The 19,691-nt window shown below is 38.1% G+C and overlaps 1 protein-coding gene across 22 annotated transcripts in view; it reads left to right on the forward strand.

The window, feature by feature from the left end:
- FBXO38 (F-box protein 38) overlaps positions 1-19,691 on the forward strand; it is a 34,304-nt gene that overhangs the window by 9,001 nt on the left and 5,612 nt on the right. For 10 of the 22 annotated variants that reach the window (XM_026091316.1, XM_026091319.1, XM_026091327.1 and 7 more), the window contains 13 exons: positions 337-479; positions 1,317-1,539; positions 2,228-2,347; positions 3,514-3,708; positions 5,493-6,209; positions 9,250-9,350; positions 9,493-9,567; positions 10,776-10,878; positions 11,967-12,133; positions 13,285-13,430; positions 14,250-14,353; positions 14,620-14,733; positions 15,909-16,548. In XM_026091316.1, the coding sequence (XP_025947101.1) occupies positions 337-479; positions 1,317-1,539; positions 2,228-2,347; positions 3,514-3,708; positions 5,493-6,209; positions 9,250-9,350; positions 9,493-9,567; positions 10,776-10,878; positions 11,967-12,133; positions 13,285-13,430; positions 14,250-14,353; positions 14,620-14,733; positions 15,909-16,087 (2,387 nt within the window). In that variant the 3' untranslated portion in view covers positions 16,088-16,548. Of the gene's footprint in view, positions 1-336; positions 480-1,316; positions 1,540-2,227; positions 2,348-3,513; positions 3,709-5,492; positions 6,210-9,249; positions 9,351-9,492; positions 9,568-10,775; positions 10,879-11,966; positions 12,134-13,284; positions 13,431-14,249; positions 14,354-14,619; positions 14,734-15,908; positions 16,549-19,016; positions 19,173-19,482; positions 19,609-19,691 lie in introns of those variants that run through there. The other 12 variants (XR_003257760.1, XR_003257763.1, XR_003257762.1 and 9 more) reach the window with 5 other exon arrangements.

The raw sequence follows: 19,691 nt of genomic DNA on the forward strand, positions 1-19,691 counted from the left end.
TAGAATGATGTGACATTACTCATAGGAACTGTATGCAGGGTAACACAGTGTAACAAATTTAGATATCCACAGAATTAACTTGTTTCCTTGATTAAAATTTAAAAATTGGTGGGACATGGAAAAAGACATAATAAGAGGTATTTTTTTTCCTCATGCTACTGCTTGTTCTCTTTCTTAGCAAATGTAAGAGATGATGTAGGGTTTGGAACTATAATGATGCTGATAACTGTCGGATTGGAGATACCGAAGATGCCTAGTCTCAAATCTGGAAAGATTATAATGGAAAATAAGTGAGGTAGGAATCTTCCAAGAAATGCATCTTTTCCTCTTTTGCAGATCATTCAAGATGGACCCGGCTGGTTGACCTCACCCTGGTGCGATGCCATGCGATAAAACTAGATTCTTTCAGTCAGTTCATTGAGTTATTGCCAAGCTTAGAATTTATTTCTCTTGACCAGATGTTCCGTGAACCTCCTAAGGTGAGCCTTTCAGGGTATGGTTTTGCATTTTAATGTTACCAGCTCATCTAAAATTTATTGAACTTCTGTTGTTATACATGCTTTTTAAAGTTGTAATTATTTAAATAGCTTGACTCAGGTTTGCATATGCTATCAATATAGTATGTTAGGAAGAGCATTACAGTTTCTTTTGTTGATAGGAGCAATGGTGAGCATGATCATGAATGAATATATGATCAGAAAATAAGACCAGAATGGATTCTGTTTCTGTTGAGGTCTCTGCTGCTGTTTGACTTTACTGTTACTTTTTATATGATTTCTTTTTCATGCTTAGGGACCTGTTCACAATGCTAAGGACTTTTATGATTTTGTAGGTGGTGAAAAAGGGATACCATTCCCATATATGAGTGTTTTTAAAGCTTAGAAATTTTATTTCTTCATGTTGCCTCTTCTATTCCTGTGCTGTAACACACAAGTCTTTCTAACAGTTGTTGTAATGAATACTGGTTGCATAGAATGAATGAGGAAAAAAAGCAGTTTTCTATCTTAAGGCCACTGTGTTCTGGGAAGACTGTATATAATCTCCTGTCTATGGTGAGCTGTTATGATCCCATAGCATATGAAATCACATTTAATAAAGTAAGAGGGGAAAGTTTTTTTGGGGTTGCCAAACTTGGACAGACCTCTGCAATGTGTAGCATAAGCAAATATTAGAATTAGGTCCTTTGTCCAACGTGTGTGCATGTTGTTCTGCCATCCTAGATAATACTGACACAATGTCTCTTTTATTGGCCTTAGGATATGTTGTGTAGGTAAGTACCAGTGTTTCCAAATTGATATAGTTGTTCTTTGTTTCAGGGTTGTGCTCGTGTCGGCCTAAGTGCAGGCACAGGGATTGGTGTCTCATCTGCCTTGGTCAGTAATCAGAACTCTAACAATGACAATGACAACAACAATAACCACCAGAATAACAATAATCCCAACATCCACCACAACAATCACCAACATCCAAATGACCAGAATGAGGAGAATGAGCTGCGGCAAGATGGGCAGGCTGAAGAACAGCAAATTGCAGCTGAGGGTAACCACTAATCTCTGAACCTTTGCAGGGAGTGCTTTTACTTGGCATTGCCATTTACATAGGGTCCTAGAGAAGATGTGAATATACGTTGAAAACTTATTACTCTTATGGTTCTTGGTATGTAACTTTAAACTTTTTTGAAGGCTGTCTGCACATCTCTGATATCCGTATGTATAATAAAAGCATCTTTGTATTTTATCTAGTAGCTGATGGAGGCATATTACACTTTCCATCAGTAACTTACTGTAGTACAGGTGTTACCTGTTTAAAGTTTCAGTATGATACTGGTCTATGGAAGTGGTTTTCTAGGCCTCTCTGGCTGGGGCTGGGAGTGTATCACAGTGTCTGGTATATTTTTAAGCTTTACCAGCAAAGTCATTTGAAGGAATGAATATGGAAATCTTGGATGTACTGCTTACTGCAGTAGAACAAAGCTTTTGACGAGTGGAAATTTTGGGAGAAGTAAACTCAAAAGTTAGGCTGGGGCCTTAGCTAAGGAGAAGATGTAGAACAAATCTGTGAGGAGCTTTGATGTGCATCCTTTGAGACTCATTGAAGGAATCAAGGCAGCTGTTACTTATTTCTTGGTGTCTCTTCGATGCCTCTGTGGGTACCAGTTGAGTCTCTGCTCTGCTTATGGGCTCTGTTCTTCCATTTCTTCCTCTTGACCTTATCTCAATCTTTTCAGCACTGAATGAGATGGAGGAGGTGGCACAGGAAGAAGGGGTTGCTGTTGTGCAAGGTCAGAATGAGGTCTCTGCTCAAAGCCAGGCTGTTGTTCCTATGGAGGTTGATGAAGAGCAAGCAGGTAATTTCAGTTTTGGAAGGAAATTGCTTTTCAGCATCTTCTTCTTGAGGGGTTAAATTCTTCAGTGTAAGTCTGATTTTTGAATGGTTTTCTTTAGCGGGGATGTCTGGTGCATTTGAAATAATGTTGTTAGCACAGCCTACTGCTGCAAAGGAATTTTATTCTATTTTAAAACTGCTTTTAAAATCTCCTGTTTTCTTCTGTGTATGGAGCAAAAGATCTTGGTTTGAAAGGCTTATTTTTGTGTTGAGTATAACAAGAACCTTAAAATACCTGAATAAGCTTGTCTTGTTCTGATAGTGKTGTTAATGGCCTCACTTCTTCCACTGCAACTTACAGAATCTCTTTTTGGTTGCATTCAAGCCAGAACAGTTTGTTCTAGTGTTCATTTAATTTGTATTAGTGACATCCATTAAGCAGTCTTGATTTTTTTTTTTTTTTTAATCTACCATTTGCCGGACAACACGTTTGCCTAGTAAATATGTAAATAAATAGTAAATATAGTGTTAGCAACACTAACTGGCATACAGATATGCTGGATCTGTTCACTTTCTCAAGATAGCTCCTGAAAAGATTATTTTACTTCATATTCATTTCTTGCATTATTCACAGGCAGGTATGTCACTGTGATTGGCTCGTGCTTTTGGTTATAGGCAAGAGTGGTAACTAATAAAGCACGCTTGTATTCAAGGCTGATAACTCATGCTATCAGGGGAGGGATTGATGAATTTTCTGGGCCCTTTTCCTGTCCACGTCTACTGGTTGTTCAGAGAGGATCTTACGCGCTTTTGTGGGTGAAGAATAATTGCAGTTGTCCTGACCAACATTCCTGTCTCTTTGGAGGCTTCAGGGACTCGTTAWAATAGTTCTGCAGTTACTTTTACTATTGCGGAAGAACTTTTAGATATTCTGAAACAGAGAAACATTATAGAAAGCCTACATTTTGTCTTATATTGACACACTATTCCCCCTACAAGCTAGAATGCTATAATTTGGGGGTTTAATGAGGCGGCATCCACAGAAGGATGGCTAAATTAAAAGGTGGCTAAATTCAACCAAAATCATCTCCTCTTGTCACTTTTCCAAGCAGTTCTTAGTTCTTCAGTGCTCTTATACATGCTTGGCTTTTTTTGTATGAGCTGTTGGCACTTTTCTACTGTTTTCAGGACCAAGTGGCATTCAGCCTGTTGYAAAAGCAGCACCTATTACTGTCCATGATTCAGACAGTGAGGATGAGGAAGAAAACATGGGGACTTCAAGAGCCTGCATCACTAACAGCATTGCACAGAATTACTCAGATGGAGAAGAGAAAGCCAGAGATCCAGTGGAAACTAGAGAGCCTTCAGGTGTGAAAGAGTTGGGTAAGGGCTGGGTGCTGCTGGGCAAAATTTATTCTTAAGCTTCAGTTTTCCAATGAGAAAACAATCTAGTTTGGTTTTATTTCCGGCTTTGTATAATGCAGGCTTATTTGTTTGCCCCAACCTCCTCCTTCCTGTTATAAAGCTAGAATGGAGATGTAGGAGCACATCTCTCTAAGCACTCTGATCACATAGTCACTGTAGGGAAGCAGATCAAAAATGGTGGCACTGCACTACTGTGCCTGCAGAAACCTGCAGCTGTTCTGTATTTGCAAGTGCATACAGTTTATGAAGCCAGATTTGCAACTATGTTGTTGGTGATCCATCTGTCAAAGCATTGCTGCTAATACAAAATGTGACATGCGGGGCAAATGCATGAGGGGATTTGGCCATCTTTAGGTTCATGCAAGCCCTGTAGGAGTGTCCCAAAGGGGACACTTTAAGGAGAACTTCATCTTTGATGGGAACTTTGAAAATTAGTTAGAATTCAGGGTGATGTCCAGTACTCTGTCATCCTCACCATTGAGCAACACTCATTCAGTGGCATCCCTCAGAGTTAGAGGCCTGGGGCATCATAATGGTATGATGACTGTAGAGACAGAAAAAGGCTTTCTGTCTCTTGTAGAGTTTACAGCTGTTAGCTGTACATCCATGATACCAAGTGTGGCTCCTGTGTCTGATGCCRTAGGAAGTGCTGCCTTTCCAATAACACAGATGGCTTACTATTTCTTGTAGTTTGTATTCTAAGTAACGTACACAAGTAAGGAGAAAGTCAAGGTTGAATTATAAATTCTAAATAATTGACAGATGAAGTACACATGGTATTAAGCCTTAATGAGTATTTAGCTAAGCAGTTAACATAAAATTCCTGTTTTGTGAAGGACTGAGAAACTTACTGGCCTAATACTGGTTTTATTTCTGCAAAGCCTAGGGCAAATCAAAGCTGTAATGAAACAAGTAGATTCCTGCTTGTAACTAGCATATTCCCTACACATCAGCCCCCCTGTTACTTTGATACACTTCAGCAAGACTGGTGGTTTCAACTTGGAAACTTGTAGAGTGCTGTGCTATAAAGGTGAGGTCAGTTCTTGTTTGGGGTTGAAATAACCTGTAATAGCTAAAAGCTAATTTTGGAAACTTTTGTAGTGCTTCTAATGTTTTTTAGGCTAACTGGCTAATGCTTAGTCTAATTGGATGAGAGGATTAAGACAGAGGAGACATTTAAGTTCTGATCATGATTTGGACACTATTCACTATGTTTTTTTTAATTCAACTGTAAGGTGAGACTAATACTTCCTATTCACACCATTTTTCATACCCAGAACTGGAGCTAAAGGTTGCTAATGAAAACATAAAGTTCAGTCACATCTATGTTACTACTTAATTCCTCAGATTTGTTCCTCATATTTCAGAAAATGAAAGCCTATTTTCAGTGTGTTTTTCATTTCAAATTTTTGTGCTTTGACCTTTTTAACCAGTGAGCTGCTGTGTGGAAGTTTTAGCCTCTCTGGTGAATATATATCTCATTTACTGGCAAACACAGCGGCACATCACTACAGAAATAGCTTCAGGACATCATGAGAGATTCAGCAACTGCTGGAATTATATTTAATTTCTGTAGCACTGGAAAGAGTTGTGATACAAAAATGGTCCCCCCAAGATTTGTCACTGGCCTCTAGGCCACCTCCTATTTGAAGTAACCCCTAGCAGAGTAGCACTCAGCATTTATTTAAACTGTGTGTTGGGTTATCCCATTGTTCTCTCATGCTTAACTCTTTCATTAACAGTGAGTGGTAAAGGCAAGACGCCCTTGCGGAAGAGGTGTAGTGCCAGCCAGGTGGGCCAGACAAAGCAGTTCCATACTGAGGAAAGCAGCTGTGAGAAAGGCTGTCAAGTAACAAGTGAGCAGATTAAAGCAGACATGAAAGCAGCAAGTGACATGCCTGAAAGGAACAAAAACAAAGATTCTTACCCAGGTTGCAGTAATGCTACAGGATCAACGGGAACATCCAACTCCTGCACTGCTGCTGCTAGTCCTGACTGTGCGCAGACAGCTAATAGCCGCTCTGCTGGCACCAGTCCAGCGATTGCAGATGAATCCAGGCAGTGTGTCTGCTCACCTTGTAAGAGTGAAGCTTCCAGTGAGAGAGAGACTGAGGAGAGCTCCGTTTGTTCCAGGTGTTCCTGCTATAAGCCTCAGGACACACAACGGAGGACTAGTGGGTGTTGTGATGGGGAATGCCCATCCACAAGTGGAGCCTGCAGAAGTGGACCAAACAGAGCTGGGTCAGATTTTGCACTTAGGACTCTGCCAAACTGTGGGTCTCCAGTAGAGACGAGTGATGAGAGGACTAGTGGGAGTGCTTGTGGGCCTGCCAGTGAGGAGGAAAGCACTGGCTCACAGCCAAGGAGCTATGAGATGGAGTATAAAGAAGAGTATCCACGCCGACCACTAACAAGAGCTAGAAGCAAGCTGTCCCATGTCCCTCTGGTGTCAGAGTCAGGTATGACCCATAAGCATATGTTCATTTCTGAGTAAACTACTGTGCTGGAGTGAAACTATTGAATAAAAGCAACACCCCCAAGTAATAATGAAGTTAAGCATTAATGTTATTGATTAATAATTAAAGGATAAGCATATTGATGGAACAGAAACGTCTGACTTCACTGCCATGGCTAAGTAAATTAATGAATCTCTCTGTAAAGAGTGCCAATGACTTCTTTCTCTGTGCAAATATATGTGTGTGTGCGCATTACCCACACATACTAAATGGTGTTTGATTTACTCATTTGAAGACCAAATGCAACTTTTTTTGAGAGTGTCTCTTTTCCTGTGAAGGCTGTTATTCATTCAAACATAAGACTGTCTCCCCTATTAAAATTCTCCCTTTAAAAAAGGAAGAAGAGAGCAGGTATGCTCAGATCTTAGCAAGAGAGCAAAGGTTAATAACTGATACTTTGTCAGCAAATAAAGACAGACATAATTATAATTGAGCTGTAATACTGCAGAAGTTTGTGCACCTGCGTATTGGATTCTACTTCCAAGTGCATAAGGCCTGACCATCAAACTTGTTGAAAATTGTCTTTTTATTAGAGTTGTATTTCACATCTTATAAAACAAGATAAAAACAATAAAACAAACAAAAACCTCTGAATTGCTGTAATGAAGCCAGAAATGTTGACAGGGAAAAATAGATGTGAGAGGGGAACTTGCTGACATCTTTTGTTTCTTCCTAGTATACTTCCTTGCCAAAATAATCATCTTAGTCTGGTGTAGCACATTTCACAATTACTTCATATATCCAGAATTCTTTGCTGAGAATATCTGCCAAGTAAAATGAAACTGAAAAATTAAACATGTTTGTTAGAGCTGCATGTGTTGGAGGTGGAAAACACTGAAGTAATCAGTTTCATATCTGTTAACATGGAATGATTCCTAGTGTCTCGTGTGACTATTTGCTGGTGTCTTTCTAGTTTATCTCAATTTCCCAAGCGTTAATGAAACTTAAWTCACCTAGGAAGCTGTTCCGTAGCTAAATGCATTTCAGATTGATGACTTGGTCTTTGTATTAAATTTAAAATATGTATTTTCTTGCTTACCTTATAATGACTAGTAATTAATCTACTAAAAACAAAAGAAAAGACTTTATCCTCATCTACTCACTACCAACAATAAAATGAAGCAAGTCAGATCTAGGTATTAAATTAGGGTATCCTGAGAGTAGCTCTGTCTTCATGTTGTTGGTCAGGAGCAAGATCTGTTCTGCTCATGGAGAAAAAATGTTTGGTATTTCCTATGTTTAGCCTTAAGCTGATTTGCCTGCTCAAGGCAGAACTCTTTTTCCCAGCTCCATAGAATTACATGTACATCTTTATGCAGTTTTTCCCTCTTTGAAGCATCAAGTAGTAGCTGATGCTTGAGGCAGGGTATGAGATTTGATACATCATTTTGATCATGTAAATCATTGCTTCATACAGAAAACAGTGAAGTTTCTTCTGCCTGGCCACTATGATGCTTTTTCCTCTCTAGAATGGAATATACTAGTTGTTTACAATTAGAGTAAAACTTGCAAAAAAAACCTTTCCACATATGGTCTAAAAATGTGCCTTGAATATCAATGTTTTCTATTATTCTGGCATAAATGACATTGGTTTCTGGCTTCTRTAACAAAGCTATGTTTGATGATGGAAGTAATTATTTTTCTTGAAATTATACATTCATATTAAGCAGTGGAACAAGTGAAATATTAAAGTGAAATGTTAAGTGTTGTTACCACAGGCTATCTGGCTAAAGGCCTTTTGAAGTGCAGGATACCTCAGTAAAAATACAAGGTATACTCTTTCTTATAATAAGCGTTTTTATTTAGGCTTCTTCTAGTACTCATCTGTAGTGAAGCAAGCTTTTTACATGTTAGAAAGCATGTTATGTTAAACTTTCTGTAAAGATTTCTTGATCTAGGTGTGTGCCTTGAACCATTCAAGACAAAATTGAAATATTTCTCCAATGTCATAGCTAGGAAGTATTTCACTATCTGTAGATATTTTAGGAATTGTCAAAAAAACCTAATGATGATGATGCATATGTACCACAGATTGGCTATTTAACATTACATTTTCCAAACTGTGGATGCCCTAAAGGAGTAGCCTAAATTCTGCACTTTCACAGGCCTAGTGAATGTCAGCTGTAATTAATAGTTTACATGCATGGATGGATTTTGATGTTACATAGGCAACAGATCATCTTTAATGTTATTGGTAGTATAGCACAAAGTAGTTAATATATTGTCTCTAATATTTTGCATTTTTATTTTGATTGTGAATCTTTGTAAACATGCCATCTGTTTAAAAGAAAAAGTTGAAGTTTCACTTACTAAAATAGCTCATTTTAGATCTGTTAATTACAGAAAATTAATTCTAATTTTTTTTTCTAATGTAAGAGTTCATCTATTAGCATTTCTTTTCAAAAGCTTGTTGTTTAAAATACAGCAAGAATTTGATGTCACTGGTGCATGAAATAGTGAGAAGCAGCTTGGGGACCTCAAAGTGTTTTTTTTGTTTTTTGGGTTTTTTTTGTTTTTTAAACCTGGGCATCCTTTACAAATTCAGGAGAAACTTAGTAACAGTTGCAACAAGCAGACTTTGAAGAAGATTRTTTCTGTTGTTTAAAACATTACAGCTATTCTGATTCTTGTATTTGTCAAGAGTGTTTGTTGTAGAGAATCAAGTGTAACATAACAATCCAGCATCTGTTCCTTTCTTGGCTCTGCATCTGTCTTGCTGAGTGATGTTGGACTAGTAGTTTCAGCATTCCTGTGCTTTAATCTGTTAACCACCCTCCCTCCTTTACTCCACGTGAATGATTTTGACAACAAACCTGAAAATGCTTTTTGTATTAGAAAAGATACACAATTGTTTTCAAGTCAGACAGGTATTTTGATTTATTTAACAAATACACGGTCTTACTGGAAGTGTTAGCTAGCAAATGCCTCTACTGTTTTCCTGGAATGTAAACAGACGAAAGATTTTCTGTTTTTCTGTTTCCAGAGGTGGCCAAGCCAAAGCCGCGACAAACCACAAAGCGGAAAAGGACAGCTGACAAGTCCACAAGCACGAGTGACCCAGTTATTGAGGATGATCATGTTCAAGTAAGGTCTTTTTCTTCTTCTGCTACAGATTTCTCAGCTGCAGGAGTTCATGAACAATGATATACTACAAGCTTGTGTTTGGTGTAGAGCTAGCTGAATTATAACTGATGTTGCTGCTTTCTTTGGTCCTATCCTTATGCAGGAAATTTCTGTCTCAGGTGCAGCAATACTTTGGCCCGAGAAGAGCAAAGTACAAGCTAAAACTGTGCTTACTAAGGTTTGTCAGATGCTTGTGACTACACTGATGCATCAAGTCCTGCCTTTCCACAGTGTCCTTCTTGATGCGCAGAGGAAAGCTGTTATTCTTTGGCATTTACTTTTGAAAGCACAGCATAGGTACTGGTGTTTTTAAAAAAAATAAATAAAAAAGATATGTAATTGCCTCTAAATGTGAGTGTGGTTATGACATAGCAACTCATCTGTTGAATTGCAGGGTGGAGATTCTGTGTGTGTGTAAATAACTTGAGTTAATTCTTCTGCAGTGAAGATCGGTCCTGGAAGGAGAAATTACAAAGTCTGGTTTCACTGTAGTGAGGGTGCTTACCAAAGCGCTCGGCAAGAGGTTCCTTCAGAGTGTGACTCAGAATAGCTAAATTAGGCTTCTCTTTTGAATGCTGCTGCAGAGGAGCCTACTTGTATTTCTTTTTCCCTCTGTGAAGTGAAAGAACTTAGCCTCACTAGTTTTAGATAGCTTTTGTGAATGTGACCCATAATTTTTCTCTGGTTATTAGGATGCATTACAGTTTTTATAATTAGCATAAAAGACATTTCTGGGTATATGATTTTTCTTGTTAAAATGTGCCATTTTTGAAAGAACACTATTCTGCTTATGCATCTCTTCTTGTAAAGTTCGACAGTTGCTTTATTTTTCTAACACAGATAGTGGACACAGAGGTTTGAATAAGTTACACATTTCATTTCCAGCTCTCTCTATGAGGTATTCCTCTGAGGCACACTGGTGAAATGCACTGGGTATGGGAAGTTCAAACTGTGATTCTCTGTGCCATACTTTTATCTGTATTTAAAAAGAGTTACTGTCCAGAATTGCCTTTTTTTTTTTCTTTTCATTGTTGTTGAAAAATAGAATTGGAACGGTGGAGTTTGAAGGTCCTGACAGGTGGTACTTAGGATTTGTTTTTTGATAAAATTGTGCTTTGTGTTATGACTTTTTTTTCTTGTGAAGTTGTTCTTTTGTATTCTGTGATGTTGCTGGTCAGCAGGGAGCCTTTTTCTCTCGCTGCCAGCAGTAGCCTAGTCATCTCAAGTATCTGTTGTGAACAGAAGTTGTAGTATATCAATTAGTATCCCATTAATATCCTTCTAATGTTTGTAACAGCAGTTGTTTTCATTGTTGGCAGTATCTCTTTAAATTTAGCTTTTCCCTTTATTTTACCCTCTCATAGATGTTTTTTTAACTTTCACCAGGTCCTGACTTTGAAATCCAAAAACCTTGTTGGAATCACCTTGACCAACTGTGGAATAACAGACTTGGTACTGAAAGACTGCCCGAAAATGATGTTCATACATGGTATGTAGTTAATGTCATCAGGACACATAGCCTATCAAGGCTTTCTCTGTTTCTTTAAACATTTGATATCTTCTCTCCATCTGGGATCATTAAAAGTTTCTGAAAAATTTAAAGTCAGTCTGCTGCTTATTTTGTATTCATCAGACTGATGCTTAGAACACCAACTATTAGTGCTTCTCAGTTTCGCTGTCACCTTCCTTATAAGCTGTAACTGATTTAATAAAGATTAATATCTGAAAAATCAGCAGATGAAATTACATGACATAACATGAGTTATGAAGATAGAGATGGTTATTGAAGGGCTGTAATACAATAATTGGAAGTTGTTGAAATGAGTTTTAGAGCACCTTGTTTTTTCTCTTCCTTCTTCCATAGATTATTTAACTGACAATTATATCTTCTTGACATGATAAAAATCTATTTTAAATTATGGCATTTAAGCTGCCTTAGATTTGCATTCCAGGGCATATGACTAGTTTCATTTTGAAGCATTGGGTCATTTATTGTTTCCTGCAATATCTATACTTAGTAGCACATTCTCTTCTGAATTGAGAGATCTCATATGAAGACTTAGCAGAGAATGATGAAAGTATTCCTTTTTATATTCCAAAGTACTTCTTGGAACATACATTTATTTTTAACTAAATTTTGATGATGTGGACATGGATTTCTAGAAAGGAAACGTATCTTTTATATCGCGTGGTTTCGCAATACTCTGTATTTGACCTGATTAAGTCAGTGGTTTTTAATTGTGGGGGTCCACAAACTATTTCAAGGGGCTTTGTAAAAGGAAGCAAAGGGAAAAAGCATACTGTTGGTCAGATTAAACTTAACATGGCTTCTTAAAAGGACTCCTCTTAGAGGTTCACAAATGAGAACTTTGGTTATAATGTGGAAGAAATGAACAGTTAGTGTATTTTTTAATATATTTAAGTTGCCAGCTATTCAAACTAGTTCGTTAGTTGTCTTTTACTTGCATTACTGATTTGCCTTCTTTTGAAGCAGTCTGCGCTCTGAAAGGATGCTCTTCAGGTCTTTTTCATATTATATTTCTCCGTTCTTTAATGATTTTATTTGCTGATTTATAGCTACAAGGTGTCGTGTACTGAAGCACTTAAAAGTAGAAAATGCACCAGTTGTCAATCGTTTTGACTATGCCCAGTGCAAGAAGTTAAACATGGATCAGGTTCTGGATCAGATTCTCAGAATGCCACCAGAAAGGAATCGGATCGTTTATCTTCGTCCAATGCAGCAGGTACACAACCAGCTCTTGTTTAATCGTGAACACATCTGAAGTACTGCCAGTATTCTTTCACTTCTTTTGGCTTCATACATTTTTCATTTAATGCAGAAAATGTAAATGTTACAGTAACACAACTCAGGGAAACTTATTTATTGCAACCATATCCCGTGAAGGCTTTTACTGCAGAATCTGGAACTTGGATGATAACAAATTTTAAGACTTAACGTTATAATCTCCAATATTCATTGCATTAGAAGATATTGTAAAAATCCATGTTGTATTGAATTAATTCTAAATTAAATAACTAAAGGTAACTATAAGAACCTAGATGCTGCTAATGGAGTTTGTATTTGTGTGTAATCACAAACATGAAATAGGAATGGTATCTGAAATCTTTGAACCATGTCCTTCTAGATTTAGTAACAACACAGTGGTTTGAATACTACTTTACTGAAAGCTGCATCCTCTTTTGATTAATGCTAGCCAGTGTTGCAAAGCAGTTGTGGCACTGGGAGCCACCCTTTCTGCCCCCGGATTACATGTAGAAGTGAGCATTAACATTTAGTCACTTGTTGAGGTCATTCAACAAATAATAAGAGAACTTAATGTAAGATCCAGAATGCTTTGTTGACTTTGTCACTCTAACCTAGTGTTCTGTATTATTCTGTAATGCTGCTTCTGTCATACAGAGTAAAGCTTTCTATGGCTTAGTTTGCCTCTCCAACAAGGGAGAGCTGTTTTAGTATAAAAGCTAGCTTTTCTTTAAAACTAGATCTCTTGCTTTAGCTCTGGGAGTGCAGTGCCAAAACTATTAAAAAATAATAATCCTAAGCCACAGACAGATTCTGAGAGAATGAATGTAGTTGAGGCCATAATGTAATTTTGTGAAAGTTTATTTACATGTTACAGAATTGCGAAATGCATCAGAAAAATTGCAATTTCCCAGCAAATTCCACCATCCAGATTGGGATTCATTGGTAAAGCTGTACTAGGAAAGTTTAACTCTGCTCAGTTGTATATTTGATTATGTATGCTGTTAAAATTTGCTTTCTCTTGACATTTTACCCCAGAATTTGGGAGTTTTGGTAGATTATCTGCTCTTGACTCTAAAACTCCATCCCTTCCTTTCTCTTGATTGCAAGTCTTTGCCTTTTTTTTTACAGGTTGACACATTGACTCTAGAGCAAAAGATATTTAGTGGCCCTTATCCATACCACATTTGCATAATTCATGAATTCAGTAACCCACCTAATGTCCGCAACAAGGTGCGCATTCGGAGTTGGATGGACACAATAGCAAATATTAACCAGTGAGTACTTGTCTTTCAATAGCTGTACAGAAAAGGTACTGAATCCTGATTCAGAAGCTACAGTTAGTAGCTGTAGACTTGCTGTATTCTTTTAGCCAAATAAAAAGCTTGGTTTGTTGGCTGCGATGGTTGAATTTTAAATGGTGGGCTGGGGTGGTAGAATTTCAGTATCAAGGTGTATCTGACGTAAAACTTTTAGATTAAATAAACCTAACTGTGTGAAAAATACTGTAAAATTCTGCAACTGTTCCATACTGCAGTAACATAATTGAATGTTGAAGTAGTTCAGGATGGTTGAGGAATGTCTTCAAATCAGAAAACAAGTTTCACTTATTAAAATAGAGAAAGAGTGGCTGCAAGAAATAATGTTAGTTTTGGGGAAAGATGTGTAATCAATTTCAGCTCCTTAGTGAAGAGCAAAAATTCCCAGGAGCAGTGAATTGTATACAGTGGCTCTCACCAATTACTTTAAAACAGTGTTTCTGTTCTCATGATTTTTTTATTAAAGTGATTAAGGAATAATTTTTCAAAAAAGTTTTGCTTAGTTGCAGCTGTGGTGGATTGTTCCTTCAGGTAGAAGGCTATGCATAAAAGATAGCTTAATTGGTTTCTTGCCTAACCTTACTTATTCTCTGTGGTTACTCTCAAGAGTAAGGGATTGCATACTGAGACTGTGTGAGGGTCTTAGAGGAGTGTTTTTATGGATTCAGGCTCATTAAAGGAAAGGTTGTGTAACAGAATTTCCCACTTGTTTCTTTTCCCTCCACCCCTCATATTTCTTATCGCTGCTGGCTCTAATGTCTTCCTCCTTGTCTCTAGAGAGCTTATTAAATATGAGTTCTTCCCTGAAGCTACACGAACTGATGAAGACCTGAAGAAATACACTAAGTACCCTTGGGGAAGAGATATTTACACTCTAGAAGGTGAGCATTTGTAGAGATTTGAAGGCTGATGATCTGTTTTTTGCAAAGATAAATGACTTTGATTTCATCAAGTTGCAAGAGGCATAAATTCTTGTGAGGGAAGTGGAAGACCTTTGGTATAGAGTGGGGGAGTTGAAGTGAGAAAGTACTTTTTCTGCATTAAAGTGAGGACCTGTGTGATAACAATGAAACTTGATGAAGAGCACTGATGCTGCAGGATTGACATTGTCCTCCTTGTATCCTCATCCTGTCTGTCTGTCTTTTAGGCATTGTGGATGGAGCGCCTTACTCCATGATTACTGACTTCCCATGGTTGAGGTCACTTAGAACAGCAGAGCCAAATAGCTATGCCAGATATGATTTTGAGGATGATGAAAGAAGTGAGTACTCTTTGACATATTTGAAGAACTTCAATGTGTTGCTTGGTTCCAAGCTGACAATATGTTCCGTTATTTATCAGTTTTCTAGTTCTTACACTATGTTTGATAAATAACTGCTTATAACAGTGTTGGGAGCTGGACCACGAGGGGGGACTAACAGAAGAGAGGACTGTAGTACTGCTGTGACCATCTGGCGATGCTTAATGCTGACAAAATCAGAGAGCCAGTCGGGTGCTTAGCCTAAAATTGCGATGACTTTCAGCCATAGTCACAAGAATGCTCCTTACCAACTTGCAGTTGGGAGAATTAGCATGTGAGTAGTCTTAGCAAAATAAATCCTGTGCAGTGGTATTTCATAATGTGGACGGGTAGGAAGACAAAGTTGACTATTTTAGCTGTAAGSAGTATATCTAAAACATACATATAAAACTAATGTTGTGACATGCTCATTTTGGCAGCCAGTAAACCCATGTGTATTCCCAGCAGTTTGTGGTCTCTGGAGTTTATTGGCATTTCTGGTAAGTACTCAGTTGGAGTACTGCCTCTAGTTTTGCTTTTAGAAGTGTTATTAAGGCAAGCTGAAGAGAGTCCAGCAGAGAGGAGCGAAATTCACAGAACCTTGGGAGGAAAGAGGAAAGAACTGTTTGAATACTCTGGAACAGAGAAGACCTAGTGGTGGAGTTCAAGGTCTATTAAGGAGCTTTTCTTGAAAATATTGTAGTGGGCAGTTGCTAGGGATCGAGTGGGAAGTGATTAGCTTTGTTAGTAGCAGGGATAAATAATTTTTTCCAGTACTTAACTAGGAAGATCTTGGAATCTCTTTCATAAGAGGTGTTTGTTAAATTGGACAGACTTTTGATAGGCACACTTGCAGATACACTTACGTGGCTCCAGTTTGAGGGAATGAAGCTCAAGAGGACAAGGAAGTCTCTCTTGGCTATACACTTCTATGACTTTTTTTTGATGTTGACTCAGAATCGGTGATTGTAGTTTAGTGCATAGTCTGAATCAGAAAAAATGGATATGTATTCTTACTTACCTGTCTTATCTGACATGCTTTCATGTTATTTATTTGCTTTGTTTTCAAAGACCAGCTTCTTTACTGCAAAACAGATTCATTTGTGAGTTTCTTTCTAGGAAAGATTGTAATTTTTATTCTGTTGTGCCTTCCACAGCTACTATTTATGCTCCCCGGAGGAAAGGACAGCTGTCTGCAGACATCTGTATGGAGACAATAGGAGAAGAGATCTCTGAACTGCGCCAGATGAAAAAAGGTGTATTCCAGCGTGTTGTGGCTATCTTCATCCATTACTGTGATGTTAACGGTGAACCAGTAGAAGATGATTACATTTGAGTGGATCTCCCATATAACCAGTCATCTCTTCCTAAATTCTGATCGGCACTGCTGGCAAGGAAAGCAGGTGGATTCTTTCTGACTGCAGTGTGGTTTCTTGAAACATATACTTTGCAATTGCCCTGACTCGGTTTGAAAAAGAGTATGTAGTAAATGTATAATGAAAAGTAAAAATTGTATACTAAGGTTTGTACATAGAGGAAACAAAAGAAAAACTTCCTAATACTGAGACTTTATTTCATATGTTTATACAATTTAATTTAATTCCATTTTAATGAAGGCCAATAATTAGGACCAGGGAGAAATATTTGAATTTTTCAGCCCATACAATTCATAGCAGTATTTTTTTCTTATAAACAAAACCCCATTTGCTGTGTTCAAAAGAGTCATCAGAGTCTCTTTTAATCTGTGCCTTTTTCTTGAGCATTTAAGTCTGGTCTGAGTAAACCTGTTGAGCACAATCTTTGTGTCTTGTGTGCATTTTTCAAAGGGAGAGAACTGTTCTACAGCTGTTGCACAGAATGCCAAAAGCTGGAAAAAAAAGTAATTGAGTTAGTGATCTCTGGAATCTTCCAGACTTCCTGAAAATTTTGGGGGGGAAAAAACTTAGCTGGGAATCAAAATATTTTCCAAAGCATTTTATACCACTGTCTTTTTCATTTGAGTAGTGTATTTGACTCTTGGAATAGGAAAAAAGTTGCTAAATGTTGCTTCCACTCACTTTAACATAACTCTGCATGTACTATCTGGCTCAAAACTGGTTTTTCACATAAGACGGGAAGGAAAAGGGATATGTGGTTACTGACATGGCTGCAACTAGGAAAAGCACAGGATTCATCTGACCCAGCTTTCAGACTGATTCATGCTCACTCATGAATGCAGATTTTCTATACAGTCAGTAAATACTGCTGCTCTTTGCCCTGAACATTTGTTTTTATTGTAAACAGAAAATGCCTCCAGTTCCCGCAGCATCTGTACACGTTTTATGTGTATGCCCAGAATTTGCTGCAAGTCCAGTGTAAAAGTGGTGCATATTATGTGCACTACAAAAGTGCTGCTGATAGGGATTTGATGTGTTCAGGCATATGTCAGCATGGCAAACTGAAGTGAATATATATAAGACTCTGAAATCCTTCCTAGACTGGCAAATACTACTATTTTTCTTCAACATCCTGCTTATAATATAACAAAACATAACCCTCTTTTTCAATTGAAGATTGATTATCTTACTGTGTATCGTAACCTTCATATTTTTAAAATGCAAGAGATGAATCCACACTAGTCACAGGAATGTTATTAGTACAGTATAAAGATGCAAAAGTTAGTATTAAACCAGCTAGCTTGGGTGCTGTTAGTAATCTGCCTTGTGGGAGCATGAGACTTCCTAAAGGCTAGTTTGCCTTGCTGTGAAGACAGTGTCTGCTCTGCACACGCAGCTGTGACCTTTGGATGTGCCATACCATCAGCTATGTCCTGATCTATCCTCAATGTTTGGGGTTTTTTTAAGTTTGCAGAGTTATCAGTGTAACAAATGACATTGTTTACTAACTTACTGTGGTAAAAGCTCTAGAGTAGATTAGTTTATACTATTATACAATTTTACACATCACTGTTACTGATTTCACTGCTTTTGAACCACAGTGTTACAACAGTTTAACCACTTTGGTATAAATGTGCCTAACAGGGATTTTTCTAACTTTCAGCTCTGTAAAATTGAAGTGGCAAAACTGTTTGATGTAGCAAAGCCAATGCTAGTGTTCTTTGCGTTTGTCCCTCAGCAGAAATTCTTGAGGGAATCTGACACTTGAAGTATAGGAAGAAGATAGGAGGAAGACAGTGGTATCTAGTGGAAGCATAAAAAGATTTGGTAAAGTAGCATTTTTTTTTCCCCCCCCCACATGTGACTAGATAGCATGTTCTCTCTACTCCTTAACAGGATGTGGAGTGTTAGGTTTACTTCATCAGATAATAATGTGAATGCTGATAAGACACTTCCTCTAATGCAAGATCAAAGCTAATATTTAGTCCTAACAAGTACATTTAATCACAGCTAATACAGTGAGATTCAGACAAAAGTAACAGTTTTTGTGACCCATCCTAGAAGTGTTTCAAATAAGCTGAGTCATGGAAACACTCATGTTTGCTGTTTTAATACAGCATGTATAGGAAAATGTTATTGCATTTCTAGAGTATTACACCAGACCTCCATCTGCTGAAGAAGTATTTATACAAATTAAGTACTTCTTGTATTCTGTATTTCATATTATAAGCCATTGAACCTTACAGTAGTTTTAACGTACCAACTGTAAAGTGTTATTACTAGTACATAAATGGGTATAGTTCATATCAGCAGGGAGCTGCTGTACAAAAAATAACTTGTTTGCCAGTCTTTGGCTGCAGTGGTGTTCTGTTAATGGTAAGCATATGCGTTCATTACTGCATCAACTCACAGCTGAAAGGCTATCCTGATTTTAAGGGCTAAAAATGTTTTGATTTGTTTTCCACAATGAAGAATGAAAAACTGGAGTTGTCATTTCTGAATTCTTTAGTTGTGGATTCTTGAGTCACTGAGCTAAGGATCTGGGTTAGTAAAGTTTGTTGTGAACACCAGCCCAAACTTGCTGATTGGCAGTGTAGTAATCATGGGTGTTTTCTTTTGCAAGTTGTTTTTAATTTTACCTGCAAGTGAACATGAACTTGATTCATCTATCCTTTATTCATGTGCTACTCCGTCTCYCAACTGGCTGCTCCCAGCCCCGGCGGCTGCAGGCACAGAGTGGTGGAGCTGGCAGGAGCCGCGGCGCCCATGGGCAGCAGCATGGGGCTCTGCCTGGTCAGGCGCTGCAGCCTGGCAGTGGGAGCAGCGCCCCAGCCCTGCTCCCGGCTCAGGGGCTGCTCCCCTTCCTCATGTCTCTCCTCCTTTCCACAGGGAAGGTGTTAYGAAAGAAGCCACTGCTTTTGTAATTCCCATTTTGGAATCAGAAAGCTAGCAGGTGGACCGGGAGCACRTTTTTGTTGGTGCAGCATGGCTCTTGTATGCCTCTGGATCAGCTGAACCCCAGCAGATAAAGTTAGGGTTACTTCGGTAGGTCAGGATGGTGCTGCAGTGTGTAAAAGCTGGATTTCTCCCATTAATTCTGTCTTTACATGACCTGGCCGCTGCTCCAGTCCAGTTTCTTGGAAGGCGGCTTCCTATGCAAAGTCTATTTCAGGAATGCCTGTTGTATAAAGCAAAACCTCTTGCAAATTTTCAGATGCTTTAGTTTTCTGAAATTCTGGTGTAAATCTGTTGGGTACTTTGGGCAAAGAGAGGCTTAGCATGAAAAGTCATTCAAGTCAAGAATTGCTGTCTTGCTCTCACTTTAGATGGAACTTGATTTTCTTTTTCCTTTCAGAAACACTTTCCATTTCCTTGATGGTGAGAGATGCAAATCTTTTTCATGACATGGGTTCATAACCTCTTGAGCTTCTAAGATCAGCAAAGAACAGCTGAAATAAGTTCCCTTCCATCAGAGCTCTAGGTAACCTAAGTGAATCAATAACTTCCTTTGCTTTTTTTGATGCTTGAGCAATTTGATTCTAGGAGGTCACAAAAGGCACAGTA

This window comes from Apteryx rowi, unplaced genomic scaffold (assembly GCF_003343035.1).
Source record: "Apteryx rowi isolate R43461 unplaced genomic scaffold, aptRow1 scaffold_90, whole genome shotgun sequence".
Taxonomy (NCBI): Eukaryota; Metazoa; Chordata; class Aves; order Apterygiformes; family Apterygidae; genus Apteryx; species Apteryx rowi.